This window comes from Dermacentor variabilis, unplaced genomic scaffold (genome assembly GCF_050947875.1).
Source record: "Dermacentor variabilis isolate Ectoservices unplaced genomic scaffold, ASM5094787v1 scaffold_33, whole genome shotgun sequence".
NCBI classification, from domain to species: Eukaryota; Metazoa; Arthropoda; class Arachnida; order Ixodida; family Ixodidae; genus Dermacentor; species Dermacentor variabilis.
This window is the reverse complement of record NW_027460511.1, coordinates 14,848-40,800: the sequence shown is the minus strand read 5'-3', so window position 1 is coordinate 40,800 and position 25,953 is coordinate 14,848. Positions and strand designations below refer to the sequence as shown.

The following is a 25,953-nucleotide window of genomic DNA, read 5'->3' as shown; positions in this document are numbered from 1 at the left end:
CTAACGAGTTTCTTTCTCCTCCTCTGCTTTCTTGTTCAGTCTGTCATCGTCACGATCGAATTGCTGGCACGGACCGTCAGTTTCCGTCATATCGTACATGTCTGGAGGGCAAAACGATTCCCGGGCCTTATAGCACTCAGTATCTTGGCTAACATTGTTTCCGGATAATCCCCAAAGCAGACACCTTTGCCATCCTGAAAGCAGCAGTAAACGATACTCAAAAGGGTAAGAAACTTCAATGGCCGCTGCAATGAAGAAACAGGCGCACGACATGAACTGCTGACAAATTTTATCAGGGTTTATACAAAAACTAATTAGAAGTTTGTTTTATATACACTGCTTGCATTAACGAAGAAATCCAGAACATATAAAAAAATAAATTGATGCAACCAAGCCATGTAAGCATGCCTAGTACTATAGTCTCTAATAAAAATGGTGTGAGGCGCAAGATGACAATAGCTTAAGAACAGTTTTTTCTGTTTAATTTTGCCGCATCGGAGAAAGGAAAAGAAAGAACAAATCATACAATGCGTAAAGCCAAATTGCCAAAAACCATTTTTGTTTTTGATACGTTGCTACATGGACATTCGGAACATAACAAAAGCCGCTTCCGGTGACAAGCTATTCATGTTGTTACGCGGCACATTTTGGAAGCGATAACACTGTTCTTCACTGAAAATCATACGCCCAAGCAACTTCAACGTTGTGATATGGAGCGTAACTCCTGTATTCTGAAATGCATATGAACTTTAACCCCATGCTTGACTAAGTATAACTGTCGCCCGCCTTGAACGCCTACAAGGAGCTCTCGACAACCGTCATTTAAATCATGTCCATAGTGGGCTTTACCTTGTGTTGCATTTCAGAATACGAGGCTAAGAATCCATAAAGCAGCAATAGCAGTCTTTGGTAAATACAAAAACGCGGAAAACCAGCAACTATAACAACATGGGGCGGCATTGCAGCGTAACACAGTTTTACTATAACCATTGTTAGCGGGCAAGGAGCGATATTCTAGTGTCGTACCTGCTTTCAGCGCGAATGCGCTCGTATGTAATTGCAGTTCAATCTGTAATGTACTCCAGAAGGGACACGTTTGTTCAGCGATTGTTTTTTCTAGTGGAGGCAATTTAACCAAGTGTCTAGCAATGGAAGCCCAGTGATCGCAAAGATAACAAGCATTCCGGTAACTGAGATTTTATGTGAACGACTTCAATCCCACCCGCATGCTGCGTCTTTGTGCGATTGCTTGGCAATTACTTGTGGTTCTGACTGTAAGAATGATGGCAAGTTGATGCGATTTCAATTTAGGGCAGTGCAGATCTTCAAATCCAGCCCGGAAAGGCATCAATTCTTTATTTCCACTAAATTCAGTTTTCTTTCTATTCTCGAATAACACACTTCTAACACTGCCTAAGACATCGAACGAATGCTGCACTATTATGTATATTATCTTCAGTGCCTATTTAGTCATGGCAGGCAGTTTGCTGCCACGACGGAAAGTTGAAAGTTGAAATATATACCTGGTATTTGGCACTCGTTTAGGAAATGGGGACTTGCCATTGGACAAAAACATCGTTACTAGCACTCAACATATACATAAACATCGAACATTTTAATAAATGCAGACAATTTCAGCGTTTTGCGAATTACAGAATAGGCTTTCATTTTTACGTTTGCCTTACCACTTTAACACTGTATACATTATATGTTGTTCTGCGCAGCATTTGTCCCACAGGATGTATAATACGTATGGCAATAATACTCCATGACTTGTAAATTTTAAACATATTTAGAAAGCACATCATATTGGGACTTTCTAACCGGAGAATTTATATTTTTGTAGCCATGAAATATATCAAGGAGATCAAGATTAGGGTGACTTTATAAAAGAGAAATTTCTTTCTAGGGAAGGTCATCACTAGAAGCTTCCGCAGAATTTTTCACAAAAACATTCTGTCATTCTTTGCTACAGCCTTGTCATTTAAGTGAATTGTTCTTCCAGGTGTTGATAACTTTTTCAAATTATATCTTCTTGTAACTATCTTAGAGCCCTCCAGATGGGTCAAAATAGCATTTCGTTCATAGCTTCGCAGATTAGATTGCCTTGTGTTCGCGTTACAAAACAACTAGACGAAACCCTGCGAAATGTGTGAAGGATTTTGCTGACGATAACAAATGCTTGAAACAAGAGTTGTGACTTACATTGTCAGAATATAGGGGCTAGAGAGGGACACGTCGTGAACAAAGTGCTGTTGCAGCTGTCATTATCTATGCATAATAAGCACACTACAACTAGGTACAAGCTACCTTGAGCAAAATTTTTATTGTGCTTGCCGTGTAACATTGTTGATCGCATCAGAGATATTTTTGTTTTTTTAGTCATCACGCATTGTTCTTTCTGCGTATGAAACTGCGTTTTATTTAGTACATGTTTGCATCACAATATTTAGATATCATTAGAGGCATCTACACAGCCAAAAAAAAGGAATTCATGAATGGCGTGAACTGCATCCTCAAACCAGTGAGGTTTGAGATAACAAAAGTGGCCTAAATAATAAATAATGCTGCAACCTGGTGCGGCACATACCCTGTAACATCAGGCGAAAAAGTAGACTGCGCTACTGACAGACACAGGCTGGTACATGCGCGTTTAATTCTTGTGCAGAGCTTTGCTTTTGCTCGTAAGAAATCTTGTGCCAGATTGGCTTAAGGCTACACATTAAATTAACTTAGAAGCACAAGAACGCACCAGCTCTGGTCGTTTTAACTTTGGAGCATGTGTACAACGTACGACGTCAATTAATTGTACATTGCATACCGTAAATGCATAAGAAATTCCATGATACCCTATTTAAGGACATGAAAGGCTAGTTCAATTTATTGGAACGTTGTAGCCCTTGCAATCAATGAAGAAACGCGGTGAAGAAATGGATGTTTACCTGAGGTCGTAAGAAGGTATGCGTGAGTGCTATGTTAATGGTGAAAGGGGGGTCATGTTAAGACAGCTTCTACTTCCTCAATCATATTAGGTACCGGCTTGCCCATTTTTGAAACATTATATTCAGCACAAGGATTGACTGGAATTTGCCATTACGAACAATTTTAGAGTTAACCCTTTTTTGCGCATGCTCCCCCTGACACTGAAAATAGTTTCGATCTGGTATCATAACAAGTATAACAGTCCTCATCGCTGACAACAAGTCCGTATGCTGATTTTGACCGAGTGCTTTGCATGTATGCCGAAGGTGAACCGTTCCGAAAAGTTGGAAAGAAACCAAAGCGCTGTAATTCATTCGCGAAACGGAAGAAAAATGCCCGTATTCACGAGATCTTTCATTATAACTATACGAGAGAACAAATTTCTGCCAATCGTAATGCTGCACGTAATATTGGAAAAGGCGTCCCGCGAATGGCGACGACCCCTTCAAAGCTTTGAGACTTCAACATCTTGTGTTCTATGGTCTCGTATGCAGTCACCCACAAAAGGTCAGCGGAGTTTTTTACCGACGCCGTCACCATTGTATATACTATTAAGCAAGGACCAAGTAGATATGATCGTCGCGAAGGGAATACTATGTTTAATACAAACTTCTAAACCTTTCAAGAACTAAGAAGACGTATTTTCCGACGTAATATTATCTGAACTCCCAAAAGATAGCAGAACCTGCCAGGCCTGCCAAAGCCTATGGTCAACTCTTTATTCAGCGCAGTCGAGGACGATGCTTAATTGTCATGAGGACATCATCCTAGCACAAAGAACAAGCGTCGCGAGATGAGATACAGTTTATGAATAAATAATCTGCCCTGCATTGTTATGTTGCTTTGTCAGAACTGTTCTTCGCAGGGCTTGTTGCCGCTGGGAAACAGGCAGTCTATGAGAGTACAAATTTTGGCTAGAGATTATCTGCCTCGCGAGTACCAACCTCCCTACTCCTCTAACAGACCGCAGAAATGAGGAGGCGTAGTCGAAGTTGTGGCCTGACTAAATGAGTATCTCAGAATAGTAAGCACTTCCTCCACTTCCTTCATAAATGCAAATGAAGTTCCCGGCTAGATCATAATTATGTTCCATGCGAAAAAGACGTCTGGGTAAAGGAAGGAAGGAAATATGGGTCACGTCTTCTAATAAACACAAAAATGGCACTCGTTCCACTAGATGATACGCTTTTGGGGGGACTTGTGGTCTATCAAAGATTCACTACGACTGTGCTTATACGATGCGCAAGACTCCTACCCTCACTTGATTCACCATAAGTGTCAAGCAGACAATCCTGAGCAGCCTTCAACACAACGTAAGTGCGAGAAAACTCTTCTGGTACACTGTCAGCTGGCACAACAAACAGTAAAATGCAATAAACGTTTGTAAGAGTCAGGAAGTGCTTTTAATTTTTACACCATAAACTCTCTCTGTAAACTGTACAGTTGCCGCTCGTATCAATTTTTCCTCCGTACGAATGTGATAGGACCCTTGTAAGCTGTGAGCTGTAATTGACACCCTATCTTAAACTATGTACACCGCATTATATGATAACCTGTCATGTTTTATCATTCTTCGGTGACAAGAAATATTCTACACAAGTTTTGGTGCCTTATTCGAAAGATGTGTGCCAAAGTTTGTTTTGCCTTCAGCCATATTCTCCTCAGTGGCCCGTGCCGAATGAAACAGCTTTCGCAAAATGCAATATAGAACGTACACTTTCTGCTAAGATTTGAATGCCCATGCTAAAGGTTTTCGGCGTCTCTCTGATAAATGCTTTTTCGCTGTTGTATGTGATCCTTGTTTACTGCGGCATGCATCAGGTATATTCAACAATGACAGAAAAAAAGTAACCTTCCTGCTCCTAAACAGCCTTACAATAATAATATAGCGGATGTTCAAATAGAATTACTGTGGGCTGGGCAAGTTTGTATGCATTTATTTCAACTAATCTCTGTTATTTTTCTGCTCTTCTCATCGTCCTCTAAGCGCGTGAGTTATAATGGCGTAATGGATCACAAGAACGACTAATTTGTCTTGCAACTCCTTGTTTCTACTTCTACTAAGTCCGTACTTTTATTGCTGTGAGTTCGTTATGAAGTGGTATGTTGCGGAATTAGCACGTGGCTCGTTAATCTTAAACAGCCGTGAACACTCTGAAGGAAGGTTCTCACCACGACAAGACAGAAAGACTACGAAATTTCAAAATTTTTCAAGTGGTGTGGGTACCTTTTACGAAAATAATTCTTGTTTGGCCAAACTAACACTTTCCTAACGCTGTAATAAGCGAAATCACGTGCATCGAAGTAAATTTTGGTAGTGGGAAAAATATTTAAGTTTGTGCCGCATGTGATTTCAAGTATGAATTATGTCGATGCCGAATTGTGCGTAGTACGCTTAGAAAATTCCATCACGAACTTTCTCACACCAGTCAGCTCAGCATAAATATATTCCCTATTAGACACATTCCGCAGGTTTTGTTTCGTCTGCATTGCTGAAAACATCCTCGGAAGTTCTATTTTCTGAAGCGCTTCAGCAGGGATGTCGTTTCCTTTAAATTTCAGGCACATCACCAATGTGACGAACAGTAAGCACCAGTTTACAGTTAGGCAAGACAGAAAATGTTTTTTTTTACATAACCATGCTGCCAGTGAATGTAACGTGCTGCAGAACCGTCTAGAATTTGCGTGCGAAAAAGTTACGCACAATCAAGTAGAATGCGCAGCGTCATTAGAATGGTGAAAAATCCAGCAACCCTCATTCAATAAATTTGGTCCCACGTGGCACACACAATCTTCCATTTGCTTCCGGGTCTGAATGCCGAAAGGCTGATTAAATGTTTGACTTCAAGGTATGATATAGAGGTGCACGATTCTAGAGAAGCATCAACATCATTTAGAATATTGCTTTGTTCTCCCGCAAAATTTTTGACATTTGCTGTACTTCATTTTGGCACTCCTTGCATTGCGACTTCAGCTCGATAGCGTATTCGTAAATCTAAGAGTCGTCGCTGGCTACGACCCTCCGCTAAAATTAACAGCTGCAACCACAAGTTTTCCTCTCAATGCAACATTCAATTTGTGCAAATGTTTGCTCTGGTGTGATGCGTTCTGACACCATCCCTGCGAACCACGAACGTCTCTTCAACATCTATAACTGATCCAAACGACAACGACTTGAAGTCACGTACATGGTACGTCTAGAGTACGTGAGAAAAAGCGTGGCGGTTATGGGACGTACTAACTACATGATTGTTAGGCTACCAGATAACGTATTGTCGATGTCGATGTACACAGGATACCATTCAGGCACCAATTGGTAGGAATAATTTATTGGTACACACCGTTTGAACGGTATCACATCAACTTTGTCCACACACACACACACACACATATATATATATATATATATATATATATATATATATATATATATATATATATATATATATATATATATATATATATATATATATATATATATATGTATATATATATGTGTAAATGAAAGCTCAGTCTTGTGACTGGTAAAATATTAGAAGAAATTTCCTTATGATAAAGGCTGGTCTTCGGACGGTCATAACGTCGAAAACAAATTCATATTTAGTTATTATTGATTACTTTAGTAATAAGTAAATATCTAGTAATATTTCTTAGCTAAGCCTAAATGACAGCGATATAGGTGACAAGTGATGTATAGTGATGATATGGTAGCTCGTTTGTTTGGATTAACGACGCTCTTCACGTAGGAGTTTCGCCTTAGGCATGTTTTCCAACGGGAATGAAAGGCAAGAGGGTAACACGCCTTCCTGAAATTAAACATTCGGAATAACTCTTTGTTTGACGGTTGGACATATGTCAAGGGCCCCCGATACGAACCACCTGCGAGTCGGTATCAGCTTGCAAAGGGGAACTCAGATGAAACGTTGTCAGGGGGATAGACTTTTAATTATCATCAGGATATCGTTAATGAAATTCCTTACCGTGAGGTGAAAGCCGACTAATAAGTATTTAAATACCGTGCATTATTAAGACCTCCTGTTAACAAGGGTTGCTGTCTTTTACAGCCCCTTAAATTAAAAAGTAAGTTATGAAAAATATATTGTTTCGGCAAATGTGTCAACGCACACGCAAAAATGTCAAAGTCCGTTTGCCAGTATTCACTCAATGAAGATGGAGAACGTCTATACTCTCACCCGTTGTAGTGATGTGAAGAACAAAACACTTCCAGAAGGTGAGCTTGCTCTGGAAAACACTCAAAGCACAACGATGGCTGCGCGCATTGTAGTGCTTCCTCTGGACCTGATCTACTGATCAAGACATCGGTTCATCAGATTGGGATGTCCGCACATTGCAGCGCAATCACGGGTCCTCAAATGAAATAGAGAATTCGCTGCACTTGCGCAATCTAATGGACCTTCGCTATTGAATCCGTGACAACATAGCGGATATTAGAAAACACGCGCAGGCGCCTCTTAAGCTAACCTATAACTTTGGAACCGTGATTAGACGCTAAAAAAAGCTCCCTCCCCCCCCCCCAAATATTGAATACAGTTGCTTTCAATATTAGCTGAAACGTAGTGCTCCTGGAAAAAATGGCCCCTAAGACTGCACAGCGGTGCCGACATGTAGAAAACTCAAGAGCTCTGCACATTCCAATCACTGGTATTTATCAAACCAGCATATCGTGGTTCAATGTATCCCTGAAGTCCAGGGGCCAGTTGCACCACGGTTACTGTGTCGAAGTACACATTTCATGTAAGCATTATTTGTTACAAAATCACAGTATTTTTTCTTTAGATCTCAACATCAGACAGCCACAATACATACAGCGAAACCGTCATCCTAATAATTCAGTAATTTTCGTTCTAACGTACATGCCCGCACTGATCCATATGTTACAAAGTAAAGAAAATATTTCCAGTGCTTTCCCCTAGGCAGCTGTTTTTATTTCTTATGATGGCACGACACCAAGCCTGATGCCACCAACGCTCAGAAAGCTAAACGGGAGCGCGCTCAATGTTCTCGCACACCCTTTGTGATGTACCGTAGCTCTGACAGTTGTCGATTGTAAAGGCAGAAGATCGTGGTTGGACACATGTGCTTCAGAGGAAGCTTTGACTCGGGTTCCCCCCTCTAAATTCATGTAAAAGCAGAATTCGTTTTTCTCAGCAACCACCTCGCCAAACATGATGACGTGTGTTGCATTTAACAGAAAGATAAAAGCTAGTGAATATTGGTTTCAAATTTTTGATTGAGGTCATCAATATTTTATTAAAAATTGGCAGAAATTGAGAATTTTCAAAAAACGAAGCTATCAATTTTACAACTCCGTAACAAAGCGATCAAATATGATATCACAATTCTGTGAATTGTATCTAAGCGTACATATAAAGTGGACAAAATTCATATGTTACACATAAATTTACAACAAAATCAGTAACACGGAAATACAGTATACAACACAAATACACAACGTAACAACTTACCGTAAGATATAAATTGAAATATAGAATTTGTCCGCTTTGAATGATCTAATGGATGCTGTTTACAGAACTGTAATCTCTGTTCTTGATGCAGAGCTATTAATTTATAAACTTCGTTGGTGTATATTTACGAAATTTTGAATTTATTATAATTGTTTTCACAATATTCATACCGTAAATTGAAATTCCGCTATCAACAGTCGCTAGAATTTAACTTACTTTCTCAATAGCAATAAAGTTCATTAAAATAGGTCCAAGGGTTGTCTCAGAAAAGCGTTTTTGCGTTTTACGTATATGTGAATAGGCGCGTCAAAGATGGGCCTGAACTAAACATTCCTCTTAGGCTCATGAACTTGATTTGTGCCAAGAAAACCTGTCCAAGTTTTCATACAAAGTAAGAAGCCTACAACACCACCAATATGCCGACTACATTTAACTGCACCAAACAAAACTAATAAACCAATACAAGCACTGGTGACTTCATTTATCATTCGAGTGTTCAGACTGGTAACCTCCGGATGAGGAGTAAGTTGAGAAATTGTGTGCGAAATTAACAAAGCTACGTTAACGTTTCAGTAATTGATCTTACATGGCTAAAGAAAATGAGCAGCTTGGAGCCCGTCCTCGAGATTATGCAGCCGAGCGAATAAAGTTCGACTAAACATGCTCCTGTAAGAGGCAACTGACAAAGAAAAAGAACATTGTAAAGCCACAGAACATCACTTCAAGACGGGACACAAAGGAGGAACCGCACAAGAACTGCGCCAACAACACGAAGCGCTGTTATTTCTGTGATGATGAACCACCTAGCCCGTCAGTCATTCCTTGCAAACCTGTAAAGTCAACCTGAGTGCACCTAACCTGTTGTGGTGCTGTCATCAATAGTATGGCCCCGTGAGCATGTTCTTTGTGGCCGGCCAGTCCGCTTTCGATTTTTATTCAGGCTGTTTTTTCGAAGGCAACCAGCTTAAATTCTTATTGTCAATATAACAGCGAGCGTGTGCCGCCGAAAGCTTGCGTGGTCAGAGAAGCAACGCATGACGCAATGATCATGCAGATTTAGGGCGTCGCTGGCATCAAGACGAAGCGCTGCCACCAAGGCAAGGAAGATAACAAAAGTGAGCAGCTTGCTCATGGAGCCGTGCCGATGGTCACGGTGACATCGTGACGAAATCTGGGGAGGCGGTGTTGTCGGCTGAGGCTCTTCTTTTTCTTTTCTTTTTCTTTATAGCGAAGCCGTTAAGAAGAAGCTTTAACTTGGGCCTAACTCCGACGCGGTATACTCAAATTGATGTAAAACGCCGAAACCCTTTTCTGAGATAACTCCTGGACCAATTTTAGTGAAATTCGCTGCATTCGAGAGAGAAAGGTAAATTCTAGTCACTTTTGGAAGAGGAATTTCTATTTAGGGCCTAAATGTTGTTAGAAGAATTGTTAAAAAGCAATAGTGCGAGAAAAAAAGAAGTGCTAAGGTTAAAAATTATTAGCTCAGTATCAATAATAGATATCGCGGTTCTCTAAACGGCATTGGCCCTGCGTAAGGCCCTGCGTAGCAAGAGAGAAGCTTCTGGGACAGGCCGACCCGACGACTTGGTGACCAAAGCAGCACCCACGCACCTGAGGCGAACTGAACATGGCGATAGCAGTGGTCGTAATGTGTGCAGATGCTGCGAGGCGAATAAGCGAGATCAGGCGACATGACGTGAATGTGAGCGCGATTGATTTCACGAGCGCACTCAGTAGCAACACGTGGCACAGGAGGGAGGTTGGTGTCAAACGGCAACGTAGTGTCGCGACCATACAAAAGATAAAAGAGTGAATATTCTGCGGTGTCCTGTCGGGATGAATTATACGCGACGTCACGACGGCCAGCGTAACATCCCAGTCACGGTGATTATTGGAGACGTGCATCGACACCATCTCTGTGATGGTTCGGTTGAGACGTTCCGTAAGCCCGCTCGCTTGTGTGTGATAGGCGGTGGACACCGTGTGCTAAGTGGCACAAGAGCGGAGGAGGTCGTCGACAACTCGAGACAAGAACGAGCGGCCGCGGTCTGTAAGTAACTGTCGAGGTGCACCGTGGTGGAGAATGACGTCGTGAAGGAGAAAATTGGAGACGTCTTTTGCACAACTAGTCGGCGATGCCTTTGTTTTCGCATAGCCTGTCGCGTAATCAGTACCGACGGCGATCCACTTATTCCCTGTAGTAATCGTCCGAAAAGGGCCAAGCAAGTCAAGGCCTACGCGAAAGAACGTTTCAGAGGGAACTTCAATTGGATATAGTCGTCCGACAGATGGCATAGGAGGTTGATTCCGTCGCTGACACAATTGCCAAGTTGCTACATAACGTCGCACTAAGCGGTAGAGACCCGGCGAGAAGAACCGGTGTCGTACGCGGCCGTATGTACGCAAAAGTGGAAGGTTTCCCGCCGTCGGTGCATCGTCAAGCTGTTCGAGTGCGACGGATTACAGATGGCGAGGAAGGACAAGGAGCAACGCAGGGCCGTCAGGGTTGATATTGCAGCGGTAAGGATGCCGCAATGTCACATGAACATATGGCACGTGGTGTCAGTGTTGCCAGATTGCACTCTGGCGATGATGGATGGTAAGGATTCGTCGTGTTGTTGTTCAGCGTGCATGTCGGTCATGTCAGTAAAAGTCATCACGCAGGTCACCGGATCATGAGCAGCAGGATCAGGAGGAGCCATGGGGCGACAAGAGAGGCAGTAAGCATCCTCATGGAGGCGTCCAGTCTTTTGAGTGACAATAAATGAAAATTTCGGGAGCCGCAAAGCCCAGTGACCAAGCCGTCCAATCCGGTGCCGGAGGGAAGGCAGAGCGTAGTGGTCTAACAACTGAAAACGTGCGGCCGCAAAAGATGGCCAGCATTTGGCGACAACCCAAACTAGAGCCAAGCACTCCCACTCGGTGATGGAGTAATTTCTCTTGGCAGGTGACAATAGGTGGTTGGCGTGTGCTATCACGCTTTCGGTGTCATTTTGTTGTTGGGGGAGAACAGCACCGATGACATGGCCGCTTGCATCAGTGCGGACTTCGGTCGGTGCAGATGGATCAAAGTTGGCAAGTATGGGAGGGGTGGTCAGAAATCCGATGAGACTGGCGAACGCCTGAGCCTGCTCCGGGTCCTATGAGAATGGCATGTTCTTTTTGAGATCTGTCAAAGGCCGAGCAACGGCGGCGAAGTTTTTGACGAAACGGCGCAAATAAGAACACAGACCGACGAAGCAGCGCGCGTCAGAAGCAGAACGTGGCACAGGGAAACTGCGTACGGCGCGAGCTTTCTCTGGATCTGGTTGGACACTAGATGCGTCATCGAGGCGCCCCAACACGGTAATCTGACGGTGCCCGAATCGACACTTCGCAGAGTATAGTTGGAGGCTGGCTTTTCGGAAGACCGCAAGAATCACAGTGAGTTGGGTAAGGTGGCTGCGGAGCATGGGAGAAAAACAATAACGTCGTCAAGGTAACACAGACAGGTGGTCCAGGAGCATTGCATGTCGCAGGAGCATTGCATAGGCAAACGGCACGACTTTGAACTGATATAAGCCATCAGGTGTGATGTCGGCCGTCTTCTCGTGGTCCATTTCATCAACTGAATTCTGCGAGTAACGGGATCGAAGATTACTGGACGATAAGTATTTAGCTCGGTGCCAGCAGTCCAAGGCGTCATCGATGCATGGTAGTGGGTAGACCCCTTTTCGCGTGACCTCGTTTAAGAGGCAATGATCGACGCAAAAAACGCCAGGAATACTTTTTCTACTTCATACGGACGATGGGCGAAGCCCAAGGACTGGCTGATGGTTCGATGACCCGTTTGCGGAGCATTTTGTTCACTTCTGATTGGATGACTCGACGTTCAGCATGCGATACAAGATAGCGATGCCGACGACTAGGATTCGTGTCTTCGGTGTTTATATGGCGCAGAAGAACACTTCTTTGGCCTAATGACCTGTCAACGAAAAAAAAGATGTCACCTGTACGATTCAAACAGGAGACGTACGTCCATGGCCTGTGCAGAAGTGAGGTCAGGGGCTATCATTTCCCGAAGTCATGCGTTGAGGAAACAGAGCGGTGCTGCAATTGGCGCTAATTTTTATTTATTTACAATACTGCCACTCTCTTTTGAGAACATGGCAGTTGGACGATACAGTATACATGTATATTAGTATGCATATGTATGTCGTACTTATATCAGTGCTAATAAACCACTCTGGGCATTCATACTCTCAATGTCAAATTTGGAGCCACTGGAAACACTGGCCGCCCGGAATCACGCCGCCCGGGATCACTTGAGGGCGCAGGCTGAAACTCAGAACAGGTAGAACGGCGTCGTTATCAGTAAGCGTGACCAGCGTGTGCGGTACAGCAACATTCCGGTACGAAAGCAGGTCAATCATGGAGCGAAGCACATATTCACCATCAGGAACATGTGATTGGGTGGTCATATGGTCGTAAGATACTGCCTCAAGTGATAGACACACATCGTAAAGCGAGTACACATACGGTGGGGCAGTGCACGGAGCATCGTCGAGCTGAGGGAGTTCTAACTAAAGAACGCCGGTCACGCAGTCGATGAGAGTAGAATGAATGGATAAAAATCCAATCGAAGTATAAGGTCGTGAGGGCAGTTGTTGATCACAGCAAAGAGAACAGGAGTAGGGCGGCTGGCTATGCTTAAACGCGCAGTACACTTTACAAGAACAACCAGCACGCCGCCGTGGGCCACACGAAGCCCTCGGGCAGCTGCTGGGCTGAGTACCTTTCTCAAGCGACTGCTTAGGATAGAACTCATTATATATATAAGTGGGCTCCAGTGTCAACGAATGCTTGGACAGGTACGCCATCTATAATAACGGCAATTACACTTCCCCTTGCGGGCTCAAACAGAGAATTTGCTGCAGTAGTAAGCTGCGCAGTAGCACCTCTGAGGGCTGCATTTCTTAGTTTTCCGAAATAGGGTGGCCAAACTTGGCTCCGTCGAACGGGATGATGGGCAATGTGTTTGTGGTCAACGAAACTGGTGTTCGCGTGGCGATGGTGAGCGGCTGTACCACGCGTTCCTAGCGGAGTTGTCGGCGCTGTTGGATACGCGGTGGACGAAACATTGTGGGCACTTCCACAAAACGGCTAAGGTTGGTCGGCGTGCGAGGTGTTACAGGGCAATGACTTGCGACAGTGTCGGGCGACGTGATCAATGTGGCGACAGGTGAAACATATCGGCTGGTCGTTCGCAGTCCTCCAGTCAGTCGGATTGCGATAATGCGGCGAGAAGCGACGGGGTGGAATGAAAATTGTATAAGGATGTTCGTTAGCTTTGGGATCGACGAGAGCACACGCACAATGTAAACCAATGTTTTCAAGTTCCGGGCGAATGATGGCTTGTACGAGGGGAACTGAAAATGTGGTAGCATCAGGGCTACGCAAACAGAATGATGCGGGCGCCATTGCGTCCAGTTCAAATCCAACGAATCGCACCACGTACTCTGATGGCGACTCATGCTGTTGTGCGGGCTGATCTTCTTCACACGTCGACGTTGCGGCAGTTTGGGGAAATCTGGCGAATGTTTGCAAGACGCATCGGCTTTTGGCTTGCTCGAATCGTCGGAACTTTTTAATAATTGCATTAACTGTAGAGCAGCTTTTGCACATGAACAGATTAAAAGCGTCGTCAGCAAGGCCCATAAGCACGTGACCGACCTTCTCAGCTTCTGTCATGTCGTGATCGGCTTTACGACGAAGTGCAAGCACGTCCTGGGTGTACGAGACATAGGGCTCTGTGGGGGATTCGACACGGGAAATCAGTTCCTGGTTTGCGGCAATTTTACGGCCCGCTGGTTTGCCAAACAAGTCAGGAAATTTATTCTTGCATCCCTCCCAGCAGGTAAACTCCTCTTCGTGGTTTTCGTACCACACCTTTTTCGTGCCTCTTAGGTCGAACAACAGCTTAGCTAGGATACGCGTAGGGTCCTGTCTGTTTATTCCACTTACGCGTTCGTACATGGCCACCCACTCTTCAACATCGGTGGCGTCGGTCCCGCAGAAAGTTCCAAGATCCTTGGGTTGCACAACTACAACCAAAGCGGACAGCAGCGTAGCGGAGGAGGGTGACTTTGAGGGCAACAACGACGTTGATCCCGAGCGCTCACCATCATTCATGGTGCTGACGGTGATACTACGTCCACTGCGGAGCTCCGTTTCCAGCCGTGGCGGCCCGCGCCTTTCACCAATACTTTACGGGGATGTGGGGAGTATAGAAGATTCTATTTACAATATATATACAAAATGAGTGAGAGTAGTTGAGATGTCTGAGGACCAACAACACGCAGCAGCCAGCGTCTCGCGACCTTCATCCTCTCTTCTTTCATCCTTGCGTAGCAATATTTTTTGGAAATAATACTCATTTCATGGAGTGTCATTTTGCTTATTATCTCTCTCAGAACACATGCGCTGTGTTCAACTAGCATTTCGCTCACTGCTTCGCAGCGAAGAGTGGTTTGTGTTCGCCTTTGTTAAAACTCATCGAAACTCAGTCAAATGTGTGAAGAATTTTGCTGACGATAACAAACTTTCGGAATAAGAGTTGCAACTTGCCTTATCATAATATAGGGGCTAAAGCGGGTCTCTACGTAAACAATGTTCTGTTGCAGCGGTCATTTGCAAAGCATAACGGCACACGACTACAAAAAGGTGTAGGTCACCTTGACAAAATTTCTATACTTTCTGTGGTATAAATTTATCAATCGCGCGAGAAATATTGTTAGTCTTCAGTTATCGCGCATCGTTCATCTTGTATCGCAAACAGTGCGTTTTGTTGTATCTTTTCATCAAAATCCGTACATATCGTCGAAATGTCTATAGATCCAGAGAGGGAATTGATCGGTAGCGTGAACTAAATCCCCGAAGCCAAGATGTTTAGTATAACAAAAGCTGTCTAAATATTAGGTAATGATGCCACCTGGTGTTGAGCATACGCTTCGGCAATATGAGGAAAAGTAGACTGCATTACAATTAGAGAGATGCTCTCCCATGTATGTATATTGGTGTTGTAAAACTTTTGTTTTACTGATGGCAAATGTTGCGCAAGAGGGGGTAAGTCTGCACATCAAACATATCCTAGAATCATAAAAAGGCACCAGCTCTGATCGGTATACCTTTGCAGCATTCGTACAACGCATGCATTATGCATTGCACTCCGTAGACGACTAAAAGATTCCATCACACCCTACTTAAAGGAATGAAAGATCGGTTCAATTTGTTGCCAAGCTGTACCGCTAGCAAGCATTGAAGAAAAATGGTGGAGTAATGGATATTTACATGAGCCTGCAAGAAGACATGCGGGCGCATTATGTGAACCATGAAAATCTGGGGTTCTATTGAGAAGGCGTTTCCTTTGTGAAATCTTTTTTGTTATTAGCTTGTCATTTTTATAACATTATATTCAGCATAAAGATTAGCTGGAAGTTACTTTACAAACTATTGTAGTGTTAGCGTTTTTTTGTGAATGGAGTGCCTTGCGCCGTAAGAATAGGTTTCACGCTGGCTTCACAATAAGTATAACAGGCGTCATTGCTGAAAACGAGTGCGTATGCTGACTCTGGCCGAGTGCATTGCCAGTTTGTCGAGGGTGTACCATTCTACAATGTAAGAAAGAAAACGAAGTGCAATACTTCATTAAGAAAACAAAAGAAAACGCCCATATTCACAAAGCGCTCTTCAACTTCAATTGTTCTTAAGAACACATTTCTGTCAGTTTTGATGCCAGACGTAATACTAGAAAAGATGTCCGGCCAATGGCGACGAGCACTTCAGAAAAAGCTTTGTAGGTTCGTTGCAAGGTGTTGAGTGGTCTCGTATGCAGTCTTCCGAAAAAGTGGGATGGAGTTTCTTACTGAAATTGTCACGACTGGAAATATTCCTGAGCAGCGGCCAAGTGAATATGATCGTAGGGAAGCAAATAATGTGGTCATTACAAACTTCTAAAGCTTTAAAAAACCACGAAGACATATTTCTAAACGTAATGTTATCTGAGCTCCCGAAAGATTGCAGAAGCTGCCAGGCTTGTCAAATCCTATGACCAGCTCAACGCTTCGGAGTAGGATGCACAAGTGTTCTGAGAACATCATCCAAGGAGATAGGAGCAACTGTTGGCAGGCGAGCTAAAGTTTATGAACTATATACGTGGCCTGCGTACTTGTGGTTCTGCGTCAAACCCGCCATTCTCAGTGCTTGGTTGTCGTTGTGGAAAAAGCAGTGTACGCGGGCCCACATTTTGGCTAGAGGCTATCTGTCTCGCGCGAACAAACCTCCCTGCTCTACCAACGCAGTACAGGAATGACAAGGGGGTGTCGAAGTTGTGGCCTCGCTAAAGGAGTATATCACGATGGCAACCACTCCCTCTAAATCCCTCCTAAATGCAGTTGAAGTACCCGAAAGGAGCACAATTGGGTTCTACGCGGAAAAGACCTTAGTGTAATAGAAGTAGCGAAATATGGGTCACGCCATCCAATACACAGTAAGATGGCACACGTTCCACTAGATTATGCATTTTATCGGTCATTTGTGGGCTCTAAAACATTCACCTTGACTGTGCTTATGGATGGGCAAAAATCTTACCATTATTTGTCATAGCATATGAAACAAGTAGACAATCCTTATCCGCCATCAACACAAGATAAGTGTGAGGAAACTCTTTAGGTGCATCTTCTGCTGGCACAACTAGCAATAAAATGCAAAAAAATTGTTAGAGTCCAGAGGTGTTTTCAATTTACACACAATAAAACCATCTCAATAGAATCTACACTTGCAGCACTTTAAAACTTCAGCAAGTAGTAGTCCAACAAGTCTCTTGTAAGCTGTATTCGTATTCTGTGATCTAACCGAAACAATATTCTCAAACAATGGATCCATAACAGTATGGGAAACATGTAAAATTCTTTAATTATCCTACAAAAATATTCTGCACTCGTTAATGTGCCATTTACGAAGGATGTGCGCAAAAGATTGTTCTGCTTTGAGCCATTGTCTCCTGGTGGAACATGCAGCATAGTTGAGCTTTCACCAAAATACAATGCTTAAAATATAGTTTTTTACTGAGACTTGAATGGCAGTCTGACTTCCACAAAGGGCGATTCAGGTTTTCGACGACTCCCTGAGAAAAGTTTTTTGCTGTTGTATGTGAATGCTGTTTAATGCGGCATGTGTCAAATCTATTCTGTGATGTGAAATATTTATCTTTCTGCTCCCAAAGAGCCTTAGCACAATAGCGTAGCGGATTTATTTATAGAATTACTGAGAGTTGGGAAAGCTTGTACGCATTGAGTGTAACTAATCTCGGTTATATTTGTTCTCGGCTCATGGTCCTCTTCGCGCAATAATTACAATTGCCTAACGAAGTTCATCGGCGTGTATGAAAGAATGCATGGTTTTTGTTGGCGCAAGGGCCAGGTATTGCCAAAGAGCTCCAGGTCCGCAGTGATGAGTTTGCACTGTAGGTATGAGTTCCCTGAACTTGTTGTGGCGTGGCTGTAAAGGGTAATTAAAAATGGTCGTTCTAGAGTGCGTAAAATATATCTGTAATAAGATCATGTCGATGATAATTGACGTGTTCTATGAGCATTAAAAGCCACCTTCAAAGAATGATGCAAAATTGAAAATATATGAGATGGTAAAACTAGTTGGAGCACTGCTGCCTCACCAGAGCCCTTTTAAGACAAGAGCCTAGAGGCATGTGCTATACGAAAGAGCTATCACAGCGGCATCCTCTGAGGACAGGAGGCGCTACGAATGTATGGGGCTAATAAGATGTAACGCAACATCTGTCAGAAAACCTAGGACTTCGTGTGTGTCAAAGAGCGGTTCTGGGCCGAGTAACATTACAGGATGAAGGGCGATGTACTACCGGTATGCTAAGGGAAAATGTTTCTTTCTCTCAGTTTCGGCTTCCCGACACTCCAGGAGTACGTCGAGGACGGGCAGCCTCTCCCAGCATCTACCACTGGTTGTAGGTTCACTTTCAGTAAGTAGAAAATGCTGGGTCCCAAATGTGTGTGCTATTCTGAGAAGACAGAATAGGACATCAGTTCGGCGTGATCTTGTTGCAGAGAGCCAGAATCCTAACTGTGACTATCACGTGGAGCTTATTTGTTCGCACGTCCCATGCGCACTGCCAGTGGTTTCACAGTCTCTTTCGTAAAAAAGACCTGAGGTCTGTGACAGGCACATCAGCGGTAGGGTTAACAGCTTGCGATGTGTTTGACGTGGCCATCTCGTCCGCCAGAACGTTACTTTCGATTCCCCCACTGGCCAGGTACACAGCATATTATGATATGCTGGTTAGATGAGTACCCTTTACACAAGACCATTCATTCACAAGACCACAAGACATTCATTAAGTACGGGATTTTTATGTTTGCTCAGTGACATTAAGGCCTTCACGAGGCTTAGAGAGTCAGTATATATCGCTGATTTTGGAACTTTTGATTTTATACGCTTCACAGCAGAGAGTAATGCGTAGGCCTCGGCCGTAAAGATACTTGTTTCGGAATGCAGTACATCGGACTCCGAGAAGGATGGACCGACGGCTGCATAGGACACCCCGGCATTTGACTTCGAAGCGTATGCGCATAACTCTGCGCAGGAGTGCTTGTACTGAAGTTTTAAGAAATGCATTGGAATTTCGGCCCCTGGAGCGCGCTTAGTAACTTTTCTAAAGGATACGTCACATTCTCTCACGTGCAACTCCCGAGGAGGTAAGAGCTTGGTTAGGTGCACTAAGCGATGGTCGAGAAGTGGGATATGCATTTCATCGCTAAGCTCCTTCACACGCTGCGAGAAAGGCTGTGTCATAGAGGGGCAATTGCGGAAAAGTGTAGCACACGTCATGTCGGCAACGGTATTAAGCATGGATGTTCAAGATTAGAGCGCACTTTAATGAAATATGTAAAGCTGATGTATGATCTCTGCAGGTGGAGTGACCAGTCATTCGATTCGGCATCTAAGCATTCAATCGGGTTTGTTCTGAAAGCGGCCGTGGCTAAGCGGATACGTAGATGGTGGACAGGGTCTTTGACGCGTTCGGGGCGGCAGAGTTATATACCACGCCACCATAATCTAATCGTGACCTAATCAGGCTCTTGTAGAGATTCATTAAACATTTCCTGTCACTACCCCATGTAGTGTGGGATAGATGTCTCATTATATTCATTGTTTTTAGACATTTTTCTTTAAGATGTTTAATGTGTGGGACGAAAGTGAGTCTATAGTCAAGCATAACACCTAGAAATTTGTGCTCTTTGTTTAAAGGTATCTGTTGGGCACACAGTTCTAAGCAAGGATCCGGGACCAGGCATCTCTTCCTTGTAAAAAGAACACAAGAAATTTTGTAGCATTATTCTTAAATCCATTTTTGTCTGCCCACTTTGACACTTTGTTCAGGCCATGCTGTACCTGTCTCTCGCACACTGCGAGGTTAAAAGTTTTAAAAGCTATTTGAATGTCGTCTACCTAGACAGAATAAAAGATGGCCGGCGGTATTGAAGCGCGAAGCTTCTTCATCTTCACAATAACGAACGTGCAGCTGAGCACGCCTCCCTGGAATACACCCGTTTCTTGTATAAAAGGTGGCAACAATACATTGCCGATTTTAACGCAAAGGTAGGTTTGGACAAATAGCTTTCTAGTATATTTAACATATTTCTACGAATGCCTATTTCCGATAAGTCTCGCAAGATCCTGTATCACCACGTTGTTTCGTACGCCTTTTCCATATCGAGAAATATTGATAAGAAGAGCTGTTTGCGTGTAAATGCGTCCCTGATATTTCCTTGAATACGTAAGAGATGATCAGTTTTGGAGCGTCCTTCTCTGAAGCGAAACTGAAATGGATCAAGCATTTTGCTCTGTTCAAGAAAATGAATGAGTCGCCGATTATCCATTTTTTTTCAAACACCTTACAAAGGCAACTTGTGAGGGCTATCGGCTGGTAACTTGCCCCTGAGGAAGGATCATTGCCTTGTTTCAAAAAAGGGACCACAATGGCTTCTTTCCATGCAGTTGGAAGGTATCCTGCTGCCCAAATAGTGTTGAAAATTGTGAGTAGTGTAACTTGGGTGTCATTGTTTAAGTTTTTGATCACTTCATACATGATTCTGTCAGATCTCGGTGGAGAGCTCTTGCACGCGCTCAAGGCAGCTCTCAACTTAGCAATACTAAAAGGACGGTTGTACGGTTCATTCTGTCGACATTTTCTTATGAGTGGCTCACATTCTTCTATTTGTTTATATTTCAGAAAGGATTGCGAATACTGCTTTGAACTTGACACACGCTCAAAATGCTCCCCAAGTGAGTCTGCATGATCTTGCAGAGTATCGCTTTGTGTATTTACCAGAGCGAGTGAGTATGTCTGTCGCCCTCTAATCCTATTCACCCTGTTCGAGACTTTGGCGTCATCTGCAAACGAGTTAATACTGGATAAAAACTTCTGCCAGCTTTCTCTTCTGGCCTGTCGGCGGGTTCTGCCGCCTTGGAACTTTACTTTCTCAAAGTTGATAAGATTCTCTGCAGTGGGAGAAGCGCGTAGCAACCCCCACGTTTTGTTCCGTTTCTTACGACCGGTCTTACATACGTCGTTCTACCACCGGACCCGCTGTCTGCATGCCAAGCCACTTAGTCAGATATGCATTTAGCTGCGGTAACTATATTGAAGGCTGTGAATACTGCACAGCAGCATCAATTCCAAAAGAAGACATGTCAACCCTTGAGGTACTAGTGAGAGTTCGAAATTTCTCCCAGGCAGCTGTATTGATCTTCCACCTTGGAGCCTGGGGTGGATATTCTTTTTCTTTAGGTGTTCTAGCAGTATGGGAAAGTGGTCGCTTCCGTAAGAATTGTTCGTAACTTCGCATTCGAGTTCAGGCAGTATAGACTGGGAAACTATGCTGAGATCAATTGAAGAAAAGGTTTTGTTGGCAAGACAGTAATATGTGGGTCCTTCTTTTTCAGAAGGCACGCACTAGAAGAAAAAATGAACTGTTTAACAAGACGACCTCGTGCATCTATACGAGAATCACCCCAAAGGCAGCTGTGCGCATTGAAATCGCGAAGAACAACACAAGGTTCTGACAATTCATCCGTAAAGGACTGTAATTCGTGTTTGTTCAACGGGGAGGTATGTAAAGCGAGAAAATGCTGATGAGGTTGTTTAGGAAAAAAGCTCGAACCGCCACTGCTTCAAGAGGCGTTTGTAGCGGTAAAACTTGACACGCAATGCTTTTATGGATAACAATGGCAACACCGCCCGATGATGCGAGAGCATCATCGCGATCTTTGCGAAATGTTATATACTGTCGGAGAAGGTTTGTATGTTTTGATTTTAGGTGTGTTTCCTGTCAACACAGTACCTTAAAACTGTGCTTGTGGATAAGTTCTTGTACATCATTAAGGTTTCTAACAAGACTTCCGACGTTCCATAGAATAATTTTAGTATCCATATTGGAAGGAAATTAGTGCTGTCTGTGCCACAATAGAAGTAGTGTTACAGAGATTAGATTACAGAGCTCTTTCCAGGCCCTGTAACGGGGGTTTTGCCCTTTTTCGAGCGTTCGAGGGAACCTCGCCGCCCCTTAGGCTCTTGGGTCGCCGTGAGGATAGGTGCAGTGTCCATTGCCTCTTGTGATGCGCTGGACACGCGCTCTTGCGAGTGAGAACTTTTCCGAGAGATTCCTGCCTCGGAAGGCAAGAACCTTGCGCCCACCAGTCCGGAGGTCGATGGGACTCCCTGAGGGATTTGGCTGCGCCGGCTGTTGCCAGAGCTGGAAGGGGCTGGAGAGGCTGGGGCAGCCTTGGCTGCGCCCACCTTCGGGGTCGATGGTCCCGTCAGCTGGATTGGCAGAGCAGCGCTAGCTGCAACCACCGCGGGGGCAGTTGGCGTAACTGCCGACTCGCTGTTTATGGGTCGGACAGCCACCGGAAACCTTTGTGTCGCTGACCCGTGGCGCGTCACATCGGTAAAAGAGTTCTTGGACTTGTAGGATACCCGCCTGCGTGCCTCCTCGAAGCTTATAATTTCCTTTACTTTGATCGTTACAATTTCATTTTCTTTTTCCAGGATGGGGACGACCGCGAGTACGCGGCGTGCTCCCCATCACAGTTCACAGAGTGGAGAGTCTTTTGACACGATTCAGCGGAGTGCTGTTGAGCACTGCATTTCGCCCAAGTTTTGCGGCCGCGGCATTTGGATGGGCTGTGGCCAAATAACTGGCCTTTAAAACCTCTCAGAGGCTTCGGGACATATGGTATCACCCGGGTCTTCACATATCCTGCCTCAATACTCTGAGCGAGCACACTTGAACCAAAGGTAAGAATGAGATGTTTTGTTTTAATCTCTTTTCCATCGCGCTTTAGCAGAATTCTCTTAACACTCATTACGTTTTTATCGCTCCAGCCTTCTAATAGTTCAACGTCCTTAAGCTCCATCAGATCATCTCAAACTACACCACGGGTTGTGTTCATCGTGCGGTGTGGGGTCACTGTCACTGGGACATCTCCAAATTATACAATGTTAGGCAATTTCGCGTGTTGCTTTTTGTCCTGGATTTCCAGAAGGAGATCACGGCTAGCCATCTTTGATGCTTTATAACCTGGTCCAAGTGCCTGAGTTAGGGATTTCGAAACAACAAAAAGAGGAGATTGTTCGTGCTTGTTTTTCTGAATGGATGACATGAAGTCACAGGAAAGTTTTTTTGGCGTCGAAAAAATTCAGATTTCTTCGGTGCGCCTCCTCTTCAGGGAGCGATCAGGTAGTGGAGGGAAGGAACTAGCCATACGTGACAGTATATTTTTCGCCAACCACCCACCATGGAGCTCAACAGGGGGACGCTGCAGGGCCTGTAAAAACAGGGCCTACAAACGCCAGCTGTACGCCACCACTATAACCTATGACATAACCCAGGTTGGCATCTCACGCAAGGTTAACCCTTGCTGCCAGGAAGATCGGAAATAATAAAGAAATGAGAAGGAGACAGGAAGGATGGTAAGTGAGAGAAAGACGAAGGTTGGAGGGAAAGGAGACAGGAAAAGGCAACAACCGATTTCCCCCGGGTGGATCAGTCCGACGGTGCCGTCTACGTCAAGCAGAGGCGAAAGAAGTGTGTTGCCTCCGCCGGGGGGCGTTAACGGTCCGAACACGCGGCATCGGGTCAACCCCCAGGATCACGGCTAAGCCGCGCACGGTTACTCACGGGAGGGTCCAACCGTCGTGTGGTCGTGTACGTGGTCTCGCAAAACACCAAACGCCTGTTTACGCAGACGCCCCTGCGGGGTGGCTCCTCACAAATGCCTAAGAACGTCTAATTATTCTCGAACTCCATACATGAGTGTCTTTTGTTGCTCTCAGCTCACCATGAAGTGATACATCTTACGACCAGCACGTGGTTCGACACACAAATAAATAGCGGCGGATACTGGATGCACGTTATAACCACGACGAAACATAAACGGTACGAACATTCACAAATTCCCCCAAAGTGGCATACCTTTGCTATAAATAATTATATTTTTGTCAAAACAAGCAACTGCATAACACTGTAATATGGTGAAGTGATCTGCATTGAAGCAAATATTGCAGGAGGAAACACTAGGTAATTTTAGCACTACATGTAATCTCAAAAATTTGTTACGTTACCCCGAATTCCGCGCATTACGCGTAAAAAATTATATTACAAACTTTCTGACACCAATGTCGTCACCTTAATATATTGCCTGTTAGACACATTCCCCAGGTTCCATTTTACCCTCCATTGCTGAAAACATGCTTGGAATTTTTTTTTTGTGTGTGAATAGCTTTACCAGTGTTGTCGTTTCCTTTTCAATTTTAGGCACATCACCAATGTGATGACCAGAGAGCACCAGCTTAGAATTGGAAAAGAAGAATATGTTTTCGTGATTAAATCAAGCTAGCAGCGAAGGTAGCGCACTGCAGAACCGCGATGAAATCATGTGCGAGAAACTTGCGCACAATCAAGTAGATTGTAGGGCGCAATAGTAGGGCGCAGCCCCCTTCTGTTGGCGTTGAATCCAGCAGCCCTCATTCAATAAATGTGGTCCCACGCTGCTCACGCTATATTTCAGACGCTTTCGGGCTTCAATGTGTCAAGCCTGACTAAAAGTTTAACTTACAGCTATGATTTCGTTATGCACTATCCTAAATAAGGATCAACACCACTTGAATTATTGATTTGCTCTCTCGCAAATTTCTTGAAATTTGCTCAACTTCATTTTTACACTCCTTCCGTTGCGAATTGAGCTCCATAACGTATTCGTAAATCAGAGCGTCGTCGCTTACTACGACCATCTGCCGAAATTAATAGCTGTAAACTCAGGCTTTCCTCTCAATGCAACATTCGCTTCGTCGAAATGTTTGTTCAGGAGTCAGGAGTGCTGACACCATCATGACGCAAGCAATTTGCATTTAAAAAATTTCCGTCATATGGGGTGAGAAGAGGACATTTTTTAACCATGTTATTCTGTTATCATTATAACATGGATTTGGAGGACCCTGAGAGCAGTAGAGTCCGCGCGATTGATGTTTTCGCCTACGCATAACTAGGAGAGGGGGAGGAGCGTCCTGATCTTGCATCGTCCTTTGGGTGTTCGTTTGTGCGTTAGGGTTTCTGCAAGATAGTTAAGCAATCATCGTCATATTCACAGACTGTTGCGAGCATTGCCGCTGAAGTGCAGCATTGTCAATTTAAATTCTGTCATACCTGTCGGAGGTTGTTCACCCCATGAAAAATTATCTTGACCGAATACATCACTACAAGAATATAATTCCATTGAGTGGTGCTAGTAATATGTAGGGCGTTCTGGTATATTGATATTACAGTTAGTTCAGTAAATTATGGATAGCTTTTTATTTTTGGAAGGTAACCTAATAACGCAAACTTCACATATGCTCTGCGCTGGTCAAGACAACTGTATATGTCACGCCATTGGCTACAGTGATCAATAAACTACGAATTTTTTTTAATTTTATGAAAGCGCACATAATATAGAAATATCTGATATAAGCACTCCACATGACACTTTAAACCGCCTACATGTTTCAACAATATCCAAATTTGTTACTCTTGGAGCAAAAAAGTTATAAAAAATATTAATATCGTACTGCCGTCTATGGTCTTGATATCGACACTCATCAGTCCTTCTACTTCAGTCATTTGGAAGTCAACCATCTGTTCCCTGAGAAAAAAAAATAAATGCTTTGAGAGAAACACTGCAGCTGCATGCATTTAACTAGGCATTCTTGAAATAACGCTTCATTCATCGCAATGCATGATTTGCAACTATACAAATCAAAAGTCAAGGATATGATAATGAAGCTTTTTATTTGCGCATTCATTTCAAATACCCGCAATCGCCGAATCTTCAAAGAGCATAGTGGTGTTGCTATCAAGAAACAGTTGCAAATTTC

At 43.9% G+C, this 25,953-nt stretch overlaps 1 protein-coding gene across 1 annotated transcript; it reads right to left on the bottom strand.

Moving 5' to 3' along the window:
- On the bottom strand, nt 1-25,715 carry LOC142569019 (uncharacterized). Its single transcript, XM_075678544.1, has 3 exons — nt 25,648-25,715; nt 17,100-17,201; nt 1-194 (listed from the first exon to the last, which is right to left on the bottom strand). Exons 1-3 carry the CDS (start codon nt 25,712-25,714, stop codon nt 1-3), a joined length of 363 nt encoding a protein of 120 aa, XP_075534659.1. The 5' UTR covers nt 25,715.
- Nucleotides 25,716-25,953: the final 238 nt, after the last annotated feature.

Coding starts and splice junctions, on each gene's coding strand:
- LOC142569019 (XM_075678544.1), bottom strand. CDS start 25,714: ATGGTTGACTTCCAAATGACTGAAGTAGAAGGACTGATGAGTGTCGAT. Junction 17,202..25,647: donor TATCAAGACCATAGACGGCA/GTACGATATTAA, acceptor TTTTATTGCTAG/TTGTGCCAGCAGAAGATGCA. Junction 195..17,099: donor ATATGCTATGACAAATAATG/GTAAGATTTTTG, acceptor TGCTGCTTTCAG/GATGGCAAAGGTGTCTGCTT.